This window comes from Meriones unguiculatus, chromosome 3, assembly GCF_030254825.1.
Source record: "Meriones unguiculatus strain TT.TT164.6M chromosome 3, Bangor_MerUng_6.1, whole genome shotgun sequence".
NCBI classification, from domain to species: domain Eukaryota; kingdom Metazoa; phylum Chordata; class Mammalia; order Rodentia; family Muridae; genus Meriones; species Meriones unguiculatus.
The window spans coordinates 35800330-35819632 of NC_083351.1; the positions used below are offsets into that span (position 1 = coordinate 35800330).

The 19303-nt window shown below is 50.6% G+C and overlaps 1 protein-coding gene across 1 annotated transcript in view; it reads right to left on the minus strand.

Annotated features, from left to right (window-relative positions):
• Positions 1-12753: 12753 nt before the first annotated feature.
• Shb (SH2 domain containing adaptor protein B) overlaps positions 12754-19303 on the minus strand; it is a 114315-nt gene continuing 107765 nt past the window's right edge. Inside the window, exon 6 of the mRNA XM_021658156.2 lies at positions 12754-13575. Within this exon, the coding sequence (XP_021513831.1) occupies positions 13392-13575 (184 nt within the window). The 3' untranslated portion in view covers positions 12754-13391. The remainder of the gene's footprint in view (positions 13576-19303) is intronic.

Genomic DNA, 19303 nt, shown 5'->3' on the forward strand with positions numbered 1-19303 from the left:
GCTGTAGCCTGTAATAAAAAGATCCTTATGTGATTTATAATGGACTCCACTCCTGGTGGTGGTCTTTTGGGGTCTCGAGAATTGGGCACAACAGAGGCTGGCCTCCAACTCACAGAAATATGCCTGCCTCTGCCTCCCAGAGTGCTGTCATTAGAGGCATGGGCCATCTCAACCTGCCTCACCCTCAGTTCTTAAAATAAATTCATGATTTTGTGCGGGGCCACACTGATAGCATTTTCTGCCACATGCGATGAACACACCCTTGAGGAGGTAAGTACCTGCTCTGCAGCGGGTGCCTCCACGGGAGTTCGGAGTCTGATGGAGGATTCATAAAGGGAGCCTACAAATGCAGAAGTATGAGGGGCTTTTCCCTTGAGAGGGGAAACGGGTGGATTCATAGGGCAGGAGGCATTTGAACTGAGCCTCAGAGGATGAGCAGATGGACTGTGGGCCAGCAGAGGAAGTCACCTCAGCAGTGGGAGAGGATAAGAGAGTAAAGGTCAAATGGTGGGGCTGCTAGTGCAAACCTCCCCTGTCAGACTCACGAGGGACAGGTTTTTGGATCGTGGAATAACGACAAGGCCACATTATGGTTTAGAACAATTAATCAGGCAACAATTGAAGAAAGGGCATTTACCTCAAATTTCTGTTTGCCTTGGCTTCTGTGAATTTCTACTCAAATGTATTATTCAAAAAGCAAAGAAACCAGGCAGGTATCCAGTATGTTCATAAGCATAAATAATTAATTTCAGATTAGAATGGGAAGGTTATTCTCCTGGGGGGAGAAAACATAAAGAGAAGGGAAAGACTGAAATTAAACATACAACTGAGGCGTAACTGACTCAGAAGAGTGAAAACCCCTCATCAGCAGAACACTCCCGTCTGGAGTGGAGCCAGCACTTTCCTGTTGTGCCACAGGCCACAGTGCAGGCCTCTAGTTCCTTGTCAGAAGCCTCCAGGGACTTTATTCACTGTTCTTGCCTATCTGTTAAAGATCAAAAACTCTATTTTTAAATCTAGAATTCATCATAAGGCTCCCTTGCCATTTTTGTCTGATCCATTATATATATTCTTCCATCTTTTGTTCAGATCCTGAAACTATTCTGCATACTCACAGGCTCCCCGCCAGCCCTCAGACAGCATCTTCTGACCCAGGTGTGTTCGTGTCGCTCCTCAGCTTAGCGACCTTCCCAGTCAACCCACTCCTTAACTTGGCACACAGGACAGGCCACGGTCTGGCGCCTCTGCCTTATTGTGACCTTATCCCTAGCTGACCTTCTGGGATGCAGCCCTGTGCAATCTTTCATGTTTTGCAAATCCTCATGTTCTATAAACCTTTGCTTTGTCCTTGTCGCCATCAAAGTTGCACCAAACAGAGAAGCCTGGCAAGCTCCAATTGCCTCCGCCACCTAAGGCTTTTCCTGGCCGCCTTGGGAAAAACTGACTTGTCTTGCCTGTCTTTTCCGAGACACAGAGAGGCCAGAATGTTATGGTCGCTCATAAGTTGACAAATCACAAGAACCCGACTCATCCTTTCTGACTCATCCTTGGCTCTGCAACTCAAGGTTTGGCCCAAAAGAGAGCATAGAGCATGCTTTCCAGTAAGCCGGGCAGTGGGGGGGGGGTGTACTCCTTTAATCCCAGTACTCAGGAGAGCTTGAGTTCTGGGAAAGCCAGGTCTACGCAGAAAAAAAAACCTGTCTCAAAAAAAAAGAATACAATTGCCAAAATAAAATGCCAGCGGAGAGCAGAGGTGTTAAAAGGGCGTCTCAGAGGCTGGAGGCTAAATTGGTGGCAGCACCCTTGCCGGGCAGACGTAGAGCTGTGTATCTGGGTCCTCAGGGATAGGTGAGTGAAATGCTAATAGGGCTCTTGGGTCTAAGCACTCTCCACCAGTCGCCTAAATGCTTTCTAGGAATCTGTCATGTGGCCCCAGGGTCCATCAGTCCGACTGAACAGTCAGCTTTATGCAAACTGTCAGCGGAGTCTCAACGACTCTGAACGAGTAGTTCTGCCCGGATAAGGTCACCTCTGGCTACCCTCAGACAGGGTCCTTTCTGTTCTGCTCCCCTTTCCCAGGCTTCTATAATAATCTGGGCCACCTCTGCCACTCCCCTTCACACACACACACACACACACACACACACTGGCTCTGTCCCGAGGCCCGATTCCCTCCCTGAACTGGCAAACATGCACATTTTGTCCCCTCCGCCAGAAGATAATGTTCTGTTCCTTCTTCACCCCTCAGTTCCGACAGCCTCCTTGTCCCCACTGTCCCTGCCCTGACCTTACTACCTTACCTCATGCTGCAGAGCTCTCTGTGCAGACAGCCAGACTCCACAATCTGTTTGTCCAAACGCCGGATGTGTCAGCTCGAAGATCTGCTCCTTTTCTTGGTTCATTTTCAACCTTTTTCCCCTTTGGGGAGCTGGAGACGAAGCCCAGGGCCTTGCACAAGCTAGACAAGTGTTCCTCCCCTCTGAGCCACACCCTGGGTCCCTTGGCTCCATTCCAAGCTTGTATCTATGAACAGGAGTCGAGCCAGTGAGAATGTCTGTTCTGTTCTGTTTATTCCATTCACTTATTTCCATATGGATGGGAACCCACCAAATCAATGATCACATTTGACATCTCTTAAAAAAAAAAAAAAGAACTAGGGTGGAGAAAGAGCTAGGGGTGTACCCCAGCTGTAGACAGCTGGCTTAGTATGTGCTTAAACCCTGGGTACCATCCCCCAGCACTGCAAAAAAAAAAAAAAAAAAAAAAAAAAAAACAAAAAAAACCCAAAACAAACAAACCCAACTCCCACCTGGAGATTCAGATTTAACTGGTTTGCGGTAGTGTGGCCCTGACATCAGCTGAGATCTCCTAGCAATGCAGCCTGTGGGAGCCAGGTGGCTGAGCACACAGCAGGCGGAGAACACGGACTAGATTCTAGGCCCTGGAGGCACGGCAGACAAATGCGCCCCAAGTTGGTGAGGAGCACACAATAATCCCAGCATTCTGGGAGCTGAACTGGGTTGAGAACTAAAGCTGAACTGGTACAGAACAAATTCAAGGTTACTAAGCAAACAGACATACCCCACGGTAGCTTCCCAGCCACAAGGCAGATCTGCTCCTAGGTCAGAACCTCAAGGGAGACGGCCTAGTCACTTGGCCCAAATATCTCCAGTTAGTTTCAGATAATTTGGGGAAAACAAAAATTTGACATCTGACCCATGACAGTGACCTTTAGCAATCAGGAGCTCACAGCCCAGGAGTGAAAAGTCCTAAGGAGGGGGGCGTGGGGCATTGTTTGAGGTGTGGTGCTGCCAAGTGCTAAAAGTAATGAGGGCAAAAGAAGCAGGACCAGCTGCAGTCAGGGAAGGCTGCCTGGAAGAGGGACTCACAAAAGATAGCCTGGACTTCAGCAAAGTGGCCTCAGGAAAAGCATAGCTTAGAAGAGTTCACGGGAGAAAGCATCAGGCTGCACTTTACAGCTGGCCTTCAATGTTGCTGTTCTCTCAGGCACACCTAAATGGCAAGCTGAGTCCCAGAAAGTTTGGTGACCTCTGAGTAGGCCCAGGAGACACCTCATTTGGTACCTGAGTGACACATACTTGTGAAATGCAAACACATCTTTAGTAAGGGGTGAACCAATACAACAACAAACATTTGCTCAATACTCTGGGATTTCTAAGCAGTTACACAATGATTATTCCCTCTGACTGTCACATGTTCTGTGTGTCCGGAGAAATCCCTTGATCTGTTTTTACCTAGCAGAGGTGAGGCGGGGCCATACCACCTCCATGGGGATCAGATCACAGAGGTGCAGTTCACTAGCCTAGCCACAGCTGATGCCTCACACTTCCCTGACACTTGTGTAAGGCTCAGGTGAAGAGAATTCCAGGGCAAACTGCCCTTGACCCCAGAGAATGCTCCCCAAACGCTGATGCCCCGGGGGAGCTGTTGGCTCCTGAGGCTAACCTAAGATCTGATTGGAAATCACCAAGCACAAGAGGCCAGGGACCTGAAGCACTGAAGAGCCTCTTGAGGGCCGTATGATCAGGCTGGGAAATGCTGACTTAGACACAGCACAGCCTTAGTGAGATCAGGCTGAGAAAGAAAAAAAGAAAGGAAGGGAGGAGGACATGACTGCTCCTAGGGGTTGAGGTTTTTAGTATAGATACAAAGGAGAGCACAGCCAGAGACAGAGGCATTTGGGAGAGTCCAGAGAAAACAGGACCAGTAGACTAACTGGGCCATGTGAAGAGTTGGGGTGGTGGGGTGAGGTGGGGGTTGAGGGTAGAGAGGAAAAGGGAGAGGAACCTGGAGCCAAGAGGCCAGGAGTGAGCCAAAAGACCAGGAGACCAGGAAACCAAGACCAGGAGTCCAAGACAGCAAAGGACTATGGTAGCCAAAATGACCAAGGTTATACAGGGAGAGCAGTTTGGGGGAAGGGCAGCCCAGGCTCTGGGCTGGAAAGCCTCCGGACAGGGCAGACAGTTCAGCCAAGATGACAGTTCAGCCAAGGTGCTGGCGATGCTAAGAGAAGCTGGTGACAGTGCCACCAGCTATTGATGTTAATAGACACTCAGGTCCCAGGTTTGAGATCTAACACTTCCTGGTGCTCAGGTTTGAGGAGCCTGGGGAGACTCCCTGAACGGCAGAGCCCCCATAAAAGTTCAAGGAGCCTACTTTCCTTCTTTCCTTTTGCTCTGGTGTGTGTGTGTGTGTGTGTGTGTGTGTGTGTGTGTGTGTGTAGTATTTCCCACTATTCGACCTTCACTTCTGGGCTGTGACCTTCCTCTGGGTCTCCACAGTCAGGTCCGACTTCTGCTTTTTCTACTGTCATTTGTCTTCCAGAGACTCGTTTCTCTGCAGACCAGATGCCTCAATCTGTGCAGTGTCAAGTTTGTCACGTATGGCAACAGCAAACTTGCCGTACATGGGACGCTGTCCCGGAGTTATGTCACCTCCCAGTCACCGACTTACCAATCCTCTTGGCCCCTGCTTGTGTGAGGTTGACAATCTAGGTACATTCTAGTAAGCAGGAGAAGACAGACACTAAATAATGATGATGGTGCACTTTAATATTCATACAATAAAGATGCAGGGAGGTCATATTTATATAATAGAAATAATAAAGTGTTAAGAAATAAATATTACCTCTGGGAACTTCACTGCAAACACATGTATTTACTACTTAGATAACAGAATGGGGTAGACCTATTTTGTTGTTGTTGTTATTCCTTTTTCCCATTTATTTTCCAGTGTGTAAGATGTGTGCCACAGTGTGTGTAGAGATCAGAGGACAGTTTAAGAGTTGCTCTTCTCCTTCCACCATGGATATTCTGGGGATTGTCAGGCTTAGCCACTGAGCCATCTTGCTGGCCATTTTTTGGTTTGTTTTTGAGATAGGGTCTCAGGTAGGCCAGTTACCCTCAAATTTGCTCTGTAGCTGAGGCTGACCTTTATGAACGCCTGATCATCCTACTTCTACCTCTGGAATGCTGAGATTACAGGCCTGAGTTTATGTGGTGCTCGAGATAGAATCTGGGGCTCTGTGCATGCTAAGCAAGCATTCTATCAACTGAACCACATCCTGTGCCCCTCCCCCTTTCTTGAAGAGTTGAGTCTCCTGTAACCCAGGCTGACTTCAAGCCGAGTGTGTATCGAAGGGTGACATTTAACTCTTCATCCTCCCGCCTCCCCCTTACTAGTGCTAGGATTACAGGTGTGTGCCACCTCTAGGCAGAGTGGTTTTAAACAACAAAGACAGGACAGTACGGCGTACTGCTCTGAGCCTGCATCTCTAGGAGCACCTAAGCTGTCCTTGCTTCATTTGTCACTCATCGTTCACGTGAGAGCACCGTTTGTTTGTGAAATGGACCCCCACACTCAGATGGTTTTGCAAGTCTCTGTGTATTCCAGATCTTCTAGCTGTTAAAGTTACATGGCTGTGGTGGCCTCTGCTGTTTACCTCGTTTCCTTTTGGTGGTATCTGAAGGCTGATGACGACATTCTTGCACACTCACTGCATATGTCTTCACTTATGACCACCCTGTGGGATTGCTGACTGGCTTACACAGCTACAAAGAGACAGAGGTGGAACATGAGGCAGGGGTGCTGTGTTCCCCCAGAATAACGGCTCTCCTCCTCCCCTGCATGTGTACACACGAGGGCACAGCTCTTCTAAGTGTCTCTGGCTCTCCCAGCGCAGCCTCACACGGTCACTGGGCAGAAGAGCTACTGCCAGACGGAAGTCAAGGGGCTCTTAGAAGCACATAAGGAACTGGCAGCCAAAGTGACAGTTCTGGCTCACCAAGTACCTTCCAGGATTGAGCACTAAGAGTCCCGTATTCTACCAACGCCTTAGCAGGGGACAACTGGTCACCCCACAACCTAAGCCCAGGTAGCTTCCCCTCTTAGCACCTGCTGGAACTTGAGTTCTTTTTGATGGGAGGAAACTGCTATGCCTATATCCCAGGCTTTAGGCAAGCCTGAGTTATTGAGAAAGAAGTCTCCATGTAGCCTGGGTTTCAGGTTATTTTCAAATATAGAGCGGAGAACCAATTGACACCTCTCAGAAGATGGAAACACTCGGGAGATGGGTCTGCCCTCTGACCTCATTGTGCACTCCTATATATTACTCTTGGAACAGAAAAACAAAACAAAACAAAACAAAAACCCAACCAACCAGCCAGCCAGCCAGCTAACCAGCCAGCCAGCCAGCCAACCAACCAGCCAGACAACCAAAACAAACAACCCAAACAAACAAACAAAACCAATCAGAACAATCGATGGCAATTTTGAACAGATATTTCCCCATAGAACAGGTTATACAAAAGCTTGAATATAGGGGAACTAAATTAAACCAGTATATCACAGGAGCACGGGAAAGAAGCCCACCTTAGGGATTTAACAGCAGAAAGAGGACAGGGCTTTCTTCAGTGGAAAGAGAAGGGTATGAAGCCACAAGGGTAGATGGGCTCAATTTTGTTTAACGTAAAACAATTGCACGTGCATGTGGAAGACTGAGAAGGTGCTTCAAGAGCAGCAACTGCACTGGTGATGGTAATTTCTGTCTTCTTCACATTTTTCCGAAATACAAAATCAATTTGGTGAGAACTAAACTAAGTTTGAGTTTTATAAACAGAAGATTGTGAACTTGGGAGAGAAGTGCTGCATGAGATTGTTGTTTCTCAGGCACCTTGCTCTCCCCCCCCTCAGCCTCCCCTCCCCCCGTGAGCACTGTTCTCCCCTCTCCCCCTCGGCCTCACTCTCCCCCACTGATCCCTGCTCTCCCCTGCCCCTCACCCCAGCCTCACTCTCCCCATCTCAGCTCTGTTCTTTTCCCTCAGCCCTGCCCTCCCCGCTCAGCCCAGCTCTTTTTGTCCTTAGCAAGTGAATCTGTGCAGCTTTGTCAGGGTGCAGTACTGAGTGAGGGTGGGGTGGGGGTTGAGGGCTGGGAGACGTCTCCCTGGGGTGCCATCTTCCCTGAGGCAAAAGCCAGCTGGGGTGCCACTTCCTCTACCTCTCTTTCTGCGGGAACAGCCATCATCCACAGTGCCTGCCACCGGACTGTCCCCTCTGCCGCCTCTTCTCCCCGGGGGGCCTTAGTCACACCACCATTTTGCTTTTCGCTTTGCTCTTTGGCATTTCCGTGAGTCCTCTGTCATGCAGGAAAAAAGCCACACGAGGGCACCAGAGCCATGCTAGTAACTTCCACCCAGTTAGCCGCCTGTGGAAACTGTCCTCCAGAGCAGAGGACTTGCACGGACCATGTCAGGCCGGAGGTGTTCCACTCGAGGAAGACAGTGAGGAAAAAATGGCTCACACACTCAGAGGAATCCTTCAACCTCATCCCAGCTTCCTAGAATGGCACTGGCCAAAGCGACCCTCCAAGCTCTTGGCTCACACTTGCTATCTTGCTTTGAGCAAGCCTCTGCCTCTCTGGTTTTCCCCCCACAGGCTGCTTCCTCCAGGAAGGCACTCAAATCCCTCCCTTGCTGGCCCCACTTGTCCACATCTGTTTCAGGCTCTGTGTCTGTTAAATATATGTACGTATAATATAAAAGATAAAATGCAAATAAACAGAAATATAAATACAAATAGTTATTTTATTCATACACATACACATGCACACAACAAACAAAACACCTTCCCAGAGGATGTATGTGTCAGTTCATGCATCTCGATGTAGGAGCCCGCTTTCGGGCTGCTCAGTCACTGGTGATGTCATCAGTGGTCGCCACCCACAGGGGCCTGGGATAAAAGGAACCCTGCCTTTGACCTCTCCCCCTCTTGCTCTCTTCCCTTTTCTCTGTTGGGACAGCCCCTGCCCCCTACCCCACCCCACCCCAGTCTGTGTCATCTCTGTCTTTGCTCTCATGGCTCAGGCAGGCCCTAACTCTTCTATTTCCCTTCCCCCCCGAATGAACTCCTTCATATAATAGCTGTTGTGGCATCATTTTTTAAATAATAACAATATGTCATTTATATACATACACACATATATGTACACACACACACACACACACACATATATATATATACAAAAACAAAATGCCTCCTCAGAGGATGTGTGCGTATGTATATATATGGGGAGGGGGGAGACATATACAAAACCAAACAAAGAGACAAAAAAATAGTGAGGTGAAGGACTTTCTTTCCCTAAGCTTAGGACTTCTTGGGTGCAGATCAGTGGCACTCAGGTCCTGGCTAAGCCCAAGAACATTTCCTGTCTCCAGGTCCCTGTGCCAGAGTTTGCCCTTTCCAGACCAGCATTTCCTGTGTATGTGTGGTTGGGGACCACCACTATACAGAGAAAATGTTCTCCTAGGGAGATTTTTTTTCCCCTTGGAGAGAGAAGGCAGGGTTACACCATTGCGTAGGAAAAGCAGGTAGGTAGGAGGTGAGGGCCCTTGTCACTCTAGAGCCCTCTCTGCTGCTCCATATGTGGTGGAGGGGCTCTCTTGCTTCAGGAAGGCTCCAGGCTGCAGGAGGATATAGGTTGTCAATGCAAACAATGGTGTCAATGCAAACAATGGGAGATCCGCCTTACCTGGGTTCAGGAGAACACTTGCCTGGCATGCTCAAAGCTCTGGGTTCTATCCCAGCAAAACACACAGACAGATGGACAGAAAACACACACAGGCAGGCAGGCAGACACAGACAGACAGACATAACTCAGGCACACGGTCGTGAGGCCAACACCCTTGGACTTCAGAAGATCAAGAGCTCCTTCTGAGGAGGAGGTGAAAGCTCTTCTTTTTGTTCTGTCCTGGTTATTTACCTCCAGCGGAGCCCTAGGAGACACTGAGTGTTGCTATAATGAGGCCACACCGGCTTCTCCGAGTCCCTTGAGGGCTCTGATATCTGATACTCTACACGGAACAGCCATAACCCTCTAAGTTTCCTGGTGAACTCTTGCTTTTCTCCAGGGCCCACCCTGCACTGATTTGTTGTAAGCAGACCCAGTCAGCCACCAGTCCCCGCCTCTGAATCACCACTATGGCTAGTACTGTGTCAGGAGTTATTTCATGTTTGTTTTTCCCACACAGGAAATCCCCTGAGGCCAGAGGCAGGACCACTCACCTCAAGATCCACCAGGAAGTACTCAATGGATATCTGCTGAGCCAATTAATCTGTTTCCATTTAAGAAGCTCATTAGGGACCCAGGTTCCTCATCCTGAGGGAGCTCAAAAGTTCCTTCTCTCCTGGAACCACCCCTTTGAGAGATGGCATAGCTCAGCTTTGGCAGGCAGGCAGCCATCTGCAAAGTTTCCCTGGGGCCCATGGTTGCATCTGAGAGAAACTAAACATGGAACATGGGACACAGGTGTTTGCAAAAGGCACTTGTGCAAAGTGTTACATAAAATGGATCTCACTTTGAATTCAATGGGGCACATTTCAGCCGTAAGGGAGGTGCCCTTGTTCCAGGGTCCCAATGGTCCCCTTGAGGTTTGAGTGCATTTGCTTTGGAAGTGCAAAGAGCAGATGTGACAGTCACCTGGGGCCAGCTAGCTTGTCCCAGTGTCCTTATGAGCTGTCCCCAGGGCCATTGAAAGGACTTGTCCTTCTTAGACCCTTGGCCAAGTTAACATCAAACATCTGAATATCTTAGCACTCAATCTTGGTCCTCTGACCACTGCTGCAGGAGAGCCAGAGGGTGAAAGGGTATCTCTGTTTTGACCTGCTCACCTTCTGGTCACGGAAGGCCACTAGTCAGAGTTTCTCTGGGCAAGTTCTGCATCCCCCACAGAGGGTTGCTCAGAGAGCCTGTTCAGGGTATGCTGGAGGACCAGCACGTGGGCCCTTCCCCCCAGAAAGCCTTCTGTTCTGCCAAAAGGGCCCTTGAGTCCTCAGTGCTGAAGGACAAGCTGCTGAAGTGGCCCAGGACATTGTGGTCAATAATGGAGCCAGCAAAAAGAAAGAAAAACAGCCCTGTGGCTCTGAGCAGCGAGGGGCCTGTTAGTGGAGGTTGTTCTCAGACAAAAAGCTGAGAGTAAGACACTGTAGCAGCAGCTTTTTTTATTCTTTCCTCCTCAAAAGAACTCCAGCTCATCCCCCTTCCCCCCACTAATTGGCAGCAGATTAAAACAAAACAAAACACAACAAAAACCAAATCAACGCCAGTACCCTGAATGTGAGGGTTTCTGAAATGGAAAAGCCTTTCAATTGTTAGATGTCCAAGAAAACATGAATACATTTTAACAGAGGAAACCGGCCACAGTTAGAGGAAAAGGGAGGGGCTCATAAAATTAAGGGGAAAAATTCCTTTTAGCATCTCCCATCCTGTAGGCTGGCTCCTTTGTATACCTCAGTTCCTAAGGAGAACTAGAGAAGGGGTCTGGGGGAAACTTCAGAAAGATGAAGACGGAAGTGGGAGGGAGGCAGGGGTCTCTTAAGGGAGCAAAGGCAGAGGATGTAGAAGCCCAGGCCAGACCCACAGGGCCTTTTCTGATACTGTTCTGGGACTTCATTAAATGCCCTGGAGGCCCAAACCTGACCTTGCCAATATGAAGCAGGTACTGTGACTCCAGGCCTGCTTGCTACATCTCCAACCTCTAGCAGGTCTCCAGGGTGCAAGCCCTGGCAGCTGCTTGCTAATTTTCTCTTCATCCTCCATGAGGAGACACGGGTCACTTTAGCACTCCCCTCACCACTTCCCCTGAAAGACCTTTTGGAAAAATGCAAATCAAGGAAAGGGTGATCTGTGGAGGCTGGACTTCTGGCTAACGGCAGCAGGGCAATGAGGAGGGGCTGGGACCACTGAGGCACAGCAAAGGGGCTAGGAAAATGATGCAGGAGGCAGGTCATACATGGAAGAAGAGAAACCAAGGAAATGGCTTAGCTTCAAGCTGCTGAAACCAGTGGTAGCTAAAAGGAGGCTTTTAGTTCTGTTCTGCCCCAACCAGTCAGGCAGCTTTGGCAAGTCTAGACCTGCCTCAGGCCTCTGCCTCTGAATACTGGGCCTGTATCCATCACTGGAGATGGCCAAACTGTCATTCACTGTGCTTTGCCCACATGTCCTGGGACAATGGTCACTAACTTCCAGTCCACTCAGACCACCCTGGTAGCTACGACATGAATTTGGGAAAGGCTCTGGAACCTTGCTAGAACCGGTTCTCTTGCCCCTTGGTCAGCCAAGGGAAGCTATGCCTTCCCCACTGCCGGTGGACACAACAGAGCCAGGTGTGACGGTCCACCTTTATCAACAACTTGACTGAATTTAGAATCTCCTAGGAAGCACACCTTCGGGCATGTCTGGGAAGATGCTTCAGAGAGGCTTACCTGAGAAGGGAAGACCCACCAAGCATATGGCCATGAATTTGAAAAGGTGCAAGGTGGGGTATATGGCGAGGTTTGAAGGGAAGAAAGAAAAGGAGAAATGATGCAATTAACCATAATCTTGAAAAATAAGAGATGACGACGACGACGACGATGATAATATGGGTGGCGCTATTCTATGGGCTGAGGACCAAGGATGAATACAAGAGGCCAGGTGAGCAGGAACCTTCACACTCCCGCCACAGCAGACTGAACCGTAGACTGTGGAAGAATAAACTCTCCTTTAATTGTCCATCCTGTCACAGCGAAAAAGGTAACTGACGCCAGGTCTGGATGTGTTCTCACACACAGGTTTTACCCATGTGGTGATCAGGAGGGTTGCGTGTCCCCTGACAGAACAGGAATTCACCCTGTCCTAAACAAGGTGACAGTGAGGCCACTGGGAGCCGATGGCAGCACCAGCTGTGAAGCCTGCTGGGCTGCTCACAGCTGCAACCTTGGGAGGCCACTCCCCCACATTCAACACCTTTCAGCGCCCTGTGACTGACTGGTAACAGAGAGAAAACCCTCTGCAGACTTGGGGGCACTGTGCCCCTGAGGGGTTAATTTGGATTTGCCTTCAGCTGTCCTGTGTGTGTGTGTGTGTAGGAGGGTAGTCTGGGAGCTTGGTCAGCTCTGAGGCCACAGGGCGAGTGTGAATCCAGGGTCCGGTGGCAAATCCGTGTCGGCTGACTCACCCCTCTGGCCACACTGTTCCTCTGCCTAGGTCCAGTTCCCACAGTGACCACTCAGGTGGCCAGAGGTTTCCAAGGCTCCACCCTCTTCTGCAGGCCCGCTAACCCAGCCAACATGTCCAGGACACACATCTTGCTTGGGAAATAAACCAGCAAGGCCGGCATTTCCCTCTGCAGGAATGCTCCGGGACATATATATATATATATATATATATTTTGAATAATTAAAAAAGGGCTAATAGTATATATTAAATGACTATTTTATTTACACACCCTATTCATAAATAATTGCATCCTCTTCGACTGCACAACGGTTCCTCGACAGCTAACAATTACAGAGTGTATATCTAAAAGTGGATGGGGGTGTTCTCTGGTTCATGACATGGTCTCTCGGGCGTACACTCACTATGCACACCCAGAGACTCAGACGTGCACCAGACGGGGCGGCTCCCGGGGCCTCCTGGGCTCCCAGCACCAACGGGGAAAACCTTGCCCACACACTGGTGAGTTCCTGACAACTGGAGAACAAAGAGATGCGGGCCAGGGCTCCGCCCACCTGCCGCTGGGCCCCGCCCACCACTGGAGCAGCTCCACCTTTGTTCACCCTGGAAGGCATCTCTTTGGATTGCAAATAGTTTAATTCACAGAAACTCAAGGAGGGGGTGGGGTAGAGGCTGGGGTGCTAGGGCGGCAGGCTGCCCCTCTTCATCCAGGCCTTCTCCAACCCTGTAAGTGGCAACAGCATCCTAGGACATGCAGTGGTGTGCTAGTACCATACACACGACACACACTGGACACCACTGGCAACACGGAGCTGGTCGGTGCCCTGCCAGCTCCTCCAGGTAATGGGCTTGGTCACAGAGCAGGGTGAGGCTGGTCTTCTCACAGAGTCCGCACAGCCACTGGGTAGAGGAGGGACAGGTGCTCGGCCCCTTTGATGGGCAGCTTCCTGGTGGTGTAATAGTGGATGACTTCCGGGACACTGTCGAAAGGGGGGCTGTTCTGACCCAGAACATACTTCTCTTTGGTCTTGGCCAGCTTCATGTGCATAAAGCCCTGGTTGCTCCTGTGGACAAAATCCAGAGGTCAGAGCATGTACATAGTCCTGAAGACAGAGACACCAGCGCGGCCTGCAGTGCTTCTGCTCCGACTGCCTGTGCACTCCTCGGAGCTGGCCTTGGGCACTGGGGCAAGGGTGCGAAGTCTCCCAGCTGTCTAGACAGTGGGGTCCCAGCCACACCCAGGAGCACCCTCCACTCCAGCGGCTGCCTGGGGTCCAGGGGTAATTATGTAAAGACTTTCCACCCAAAAGCTTCTGGGAGGCCCCAAACTGGCAGGTGGCCTTGGCCAGTGTGGTATATAGCAATCGCAGGCAAGCTGTTCGTTTAGACAGAGGGTAACTATCTCAGGGAAGGGGCAGCCCAGCCAGGAACTACATTTCCCAGCTTCTCTTGGGTAGTCAGCCACATGATAAGCTATAGCCAATGGGATGTGGACAGAATCATGTTCCCTATCAAGCATGTTTTAGGTAGGTGCTCTCAGGGCGGAGTGCTTCCCTTCACGCGACTGACTCTGTCTGCACTCGACTTTCTAGGCTGTGATGACATGTGCCCAACCCACCCCACACTCAGTTTTCCTAAGACCCCATGCAAGGCCGGGGCCAGAGCTCTCTGCCCACTCCACCTGGTTTCAGTTCTGTCCAGGAAGAGCAACTTCTGAGAAACTGGAAAAAAAAAAAAAAAGCAGTGGCAGATCCTGACTTCTGGGAACGTGTCCTGGTCTGTGGTAACCTGCACTCTGTCAGCACGCCAGATGGGAACAGGGCATGGATGAGGATGGCCACGTGTCTCAGCCATTAGTATGGTGCCCCAGAAGACCTCGAGGCCCCAACCTCCAGCCACACTTTAGTTCACACATAGTTCCATCACCCTGCCTGTGTGCAGGCTGCCACCTCCTGGTTACTTACCCGACCCTGACCTTGCCCATTCTTGTGGCACTGTGCAACTTTCCCAGTGTTTGTCCTTTGTAAAAAGCTTAAGATTTCTGACAGCAAGTGTGCCACATCTCAGGGCCCATCCATGCTAACTAAGGACCCAGCAGCCAGAGCAACCTAGGGAAGCTGAGAGCCCCATGTGGACTCTGAGGGCTCTGGGTTTCCTGGGGCCCAGGTCCCTTTCTGATCTCTTTGTTCCAATGGGGGTCTTAAACTTTAGCTGTCCTCCTGGTGGAACGGACCCCCAAACCCTGCTACGCTCTCCAGATGGGTAGGAAAAATGCTTAATGAAGTGCGGGCCCAGAGCAGTGCATCTGCACACAATAGTGCATTTAGAGATGTCACACACACACACCCCGCATTTAGAGATGTCACACACACACACCCCGGCTTAAAGGAAATCGTTCAGAGAGCAATTACATTTCGAGAGAGAGTAATTCTTGTGGAGAACTGAAATTTAAATCAAGAGTCTTAAGGCTGTGATGTTCTAATTACAGGGCCTGTGGCAAGCTCTGCTCTGCAGCAGAAGGGTCACTGGCCCCTACAATCACCTCTGTGCTGGGGGAGGCGGGGAGGGTAGGAGGAGTGCTTACTCAGGCACCTGGGAAGGCCGGCATGTCACACAGAAAACAAAGCCCTGTGCCGAGGACTCATGCATGATGTAGAGCCTGCCAATGCCAGCCAGCCTGAAAAGGACCGGAAGCTGCCGTGAAGTGACACCCAGAAGATGTCCAAGAGCTTGCTCAGCCTGGCTGGAAGAGGGAGGCTGAGTGCACTTAGTTCTGGAAAACAAGCGACCTAGCTCTCGGATCCTTCCTCAGTCACCTCAGAGGGAGCAGAGTAGAGGATCTGTAAGACAGCACCGCTGCGGCTCTCCGACAGAACAGCTCCCATCACCCTTCAAGGGGGTCTGGAGGAGCTCATGAGGGTTAAGGGTTAACACGAGCTTTCCACACTAGATTCTCGTGCCATCGAGGAGGCAGCAAGGTTGGCAATGGCTCTAAGAGCCACAGGTGGAGAGAGGTGTGCCTCTATTCCCAGGCGGTGGGTGGGCGGGGGAACTGCTCCTTCATTTCCTGAGCAATCAGTAGCAAGGCCCAATCTTCTCCCCAGATACTTTCCAGACCCTTAGTGTTCCACATAAAATCAGGCGCGGTAGCAGAACTGACAGGACGGACTAAGCGGATGTCCTCTTCATGCAGAGCCTCCCCTTAACCAGAGGGGCAGGCTGGAAGGCTACACACAAAACTGTCCCAGGAACTGTGAATGCCTTTCCCAACTAGTGAAGGCCCTAGGCATGAATGAGCTTCCATGTTTTTGTGGCTTTTGAGGCAGAGCTTTCTTGGAGGTCTGGATTGAACCCACAATCCTCCAGCCTCCTGAATGCTGAAGTTACCAGCCTGAGCCACTTCGCCTAGTTGGCCCTAGCCATGAAGACAGGGTGGTAATCCTACACCAAGAGGTTCTTTGCTCTTCAGTCACTTCAAAGGTCATGTGATGCCCCGTATGCACGCGCACACATACTGAAGCATTGTGTGGTGTCACAGCCTAGCTGGTCATGAGAGACATAAAAACACCACCTGGGATGCTTTAGCACTTGCAATACTACAGGAACAGATGGCCCCAGGTGTCCTGGCTCATTTACTGCCCTCTTGACATAACCTGGGATCACTAGGGAAGTTTCAACTGGAGAATTGTCCAGATCAGGTCAGCCGGGGATGGAGGTGGGGCTGTCCATACTGTTTATCTTCTCTGCTCCTGACTGTGGATGTGGTATGACCAACTGTTTCAAACTCCTACCTCAACATCCCTCAACGATGAACTAGGACTGTAAGTCAAATAAACCCTTCTTTACCCAAGTTGTTTTCTGTCTGGGTTTCTTTTTCCCTTCTTTTAAGACAGGCAGGCTCTCACTGTGTAGCCCTGGCTGGCTTCGGGCTTGTTAATGTAGATCAGGGTGGCCTTGAACTCACAGAGCTCTGCCTGCCTTTGCCTTCCTGGCAGTGGGATCAGAGGTGTGTGCCAACATACCTAGCTTGGTATTATCACAGCAACAGAAAGCAAACTGGAATAGAAAGGAAGGTATTTAAATCTGTGGTGACCCGACTGGCGCATCAGACAAGGGTATGTACCAGCAGACCGTGGCTGCTCAGAACAAGATGATTTTGCAGTGAGAAGTAGCCTGTAGTCACTGTGCCTTCACTCTTTGATACACTGGAGGAAACAGGCCAGAGAGGCACCCAGCAAGGGGGGCTGCCGCTGCCACCAGCTCTGTGCTCATGTTCAGGCAGAGCCTGTTCCTATGCCTGGTGCAGGGTGCCATGGTGGTTCTGGGACCTTTCCCTGGGAGCCCTGACAGGCTCCTGCCAACTGTTTCTTTGTTGGCCCTGTCTCCTTTGATAGGACATCTTGTGAGAGCGAAGTCACAATCAGGGGGCATCTCTGGTGGTGACCTGTCTAATGAGTCTTGTAAGGCCCAGGGAGGCGGGGTGCTGGGGCTGTCAGGGCACTCAGATCGCTCATTACCATCACAAAAAGCACCTCCTTGTCACTGTCCCCAGGATTAGCAAGCGTGCCTGGTGTATGCTGGCCTAATAACAGGCCCCACCTCGCCTTCTAATCATGAGCTTTAATAAAACATCACTCAGCCTACAGCTGGCCGCTGCTGAGCCAGGGTGCAAGGCCTCACCTCTTGCTTTTAGACCTAATTGCTTGATGCATATTTCATGAAGAATCCTGGGTAATAGTTATGTTAAATCGTTTCTTTTCATGATGAAATGACTTAAAAACACTTGCATATAATATTTATGTGGGAGGAAGAAGGAAATAGCCCAATGGGACTAGCATGGAGAGACCGGGCACAGGAACCCTCACAGGAGGAGTTTCTGCTTCGCCTTGACCTGAAAAGCGATGGAAGCGGCTTTGTTGAGCCACGTGCTTCACATCCTTGAGCTCTGGACCGTCCACGGTCCCCAGTGGCAATTCAGAATGCGGGATAGCAGTGTTTAAAACCCACCAGGCAAAGCTCAGCTGACATGACTAGCATCACTTGCAGATGGGGAAGCTGAGGCTCAGAAAACCGTGTGCCTTATTTCATGGGCAAAGACAAGAACCAGGATTTGGATCTGAAGCCTTCCTATTTCTCTTCCTCCCGGGGACATAGCCTAGGCTGGCCTCAAAGTTGCTGTGTAGTCAAGGATGGCCCCTGGGCCAGTGATCCTCCTGTCACTTCCCAAGTGGCATTAAGTGCCTTCAAGCGTGCCCAGCTTCAATGCTATGTCTCTTGGTCTAAGCAGCCTGAGCTCCCTTCTCAGCCTGGCCCTCAGGAACTGCAGCCACCACTGTGACCCCTTCTCTGCTCAGCCACCCAACTGAACGGATTCAGGCAGGTCTGAGACTATGCTCTGTGAGACCCGAAGGCTGGTCACTCTCTCTGCTGTGTGACGCTTCCCAGCTGAATGCACTCCCAGCTCTGGGCTCACAGCACCTGCCTGGCCTGCACCAGGGCACTCCAGGCTTGCCCGCCTTTCTCCCTTGGCTGCCTACTCAGGGTCTGCCTAGAGCAGGGAACTGAGGCCCTCTGAGTCCTCCCCTGCCGTAAGCTCCAGAAGATAAGCTGAAGAGTGAGCCCAGAAAGGCTCCTGCAGAAAGAGAGGGCTCTCAGAGGAACAATCCCGTCAAGTGGGTACAAAGAGCCTGTTAAGCCATGAGATTTTCTACAGTGGTCAAACTGCTTCGTTGGAGTTCAGAGCTCACGCGTGAGATCCCTAGGCTAGGCACTGCCCTTTGCGAGGGCTCACATACACGACCCACAAATGCAAGCCCAGCTTTCCTCTGAACTTGGTCTTCCTGAAGGACATACAGCAAGCCTCCGTCGGGAAACTTCCATGCTGGGCCCTGAGGAGTTGCATTTCTTCTTGTTAGGTCATTTTAAACATCTGAATCTGACCATGGAGCCCAGATTCTGGGGCAGATCAGTGAAGGGGTGAAAAGAATGAGGCCGTACTAAAGGAGTTTTAAATGCAATCCATGACTAGTGGAGGGGGAGGGTACAGAGTTCTGTCCTCTACAACGGAGGCCACCATCTGCCCACGACGGACAGAACATTTGTGCTAAGCTGATGGGGAGCAAGTCCCTGCTCTAATAACAAGCCTCTATGACCTTGGCAAAGAGCCTGGCTTGGAAGATGACCATGATAAAGTGCCTCCGTGGCCGCACCAAAGCTGCAAAACAGGTATGTCCCCGAGGTAACTCTGCCTCTCCGCTGGCCATCCCACCTCTGAAAGCCAACAGCTTTGTGACTCAGACCTCTACAACCCTCTCACCTCTCCAGACAAGTTCCTGCTAGGTAACGCAGGCTGGCTTTGAACTCATGATCCTCCCAAAGTGCTTGGGTTTCACAGGGGTGAATCCAGATAGCCTCAATCTACTCTGACTTTGTGGGAAATTGAGGAACACTGTGCTAGGACCAAGTCTCAGGGAAACCGTCCTCACATCTGGAAAGCAGGTGCTCTAGCAGGTGACTTGACAGCACAGGGTCACCAGTCATCCACTGCCTAGATGTCCTGCAGGGGTTTCCATACCCTCAGAGCAACCAGAGGAGGAGAAACAGTCAGCTCAAGCTAATGGCCTACTATGTGAGACTGAATAGTAAGTAAGTCATTACTTCTGGTGACACCTTGGACTAAAGTGGCAGAGACTGGTCCCTGTGACAAGATAGCCTGATGACATTAAGTAGATAAGGCCTCAGGGTTTGGGAGGAGGAGGGAACACAGAGTTCTACTCCATGGAAAGACATGAG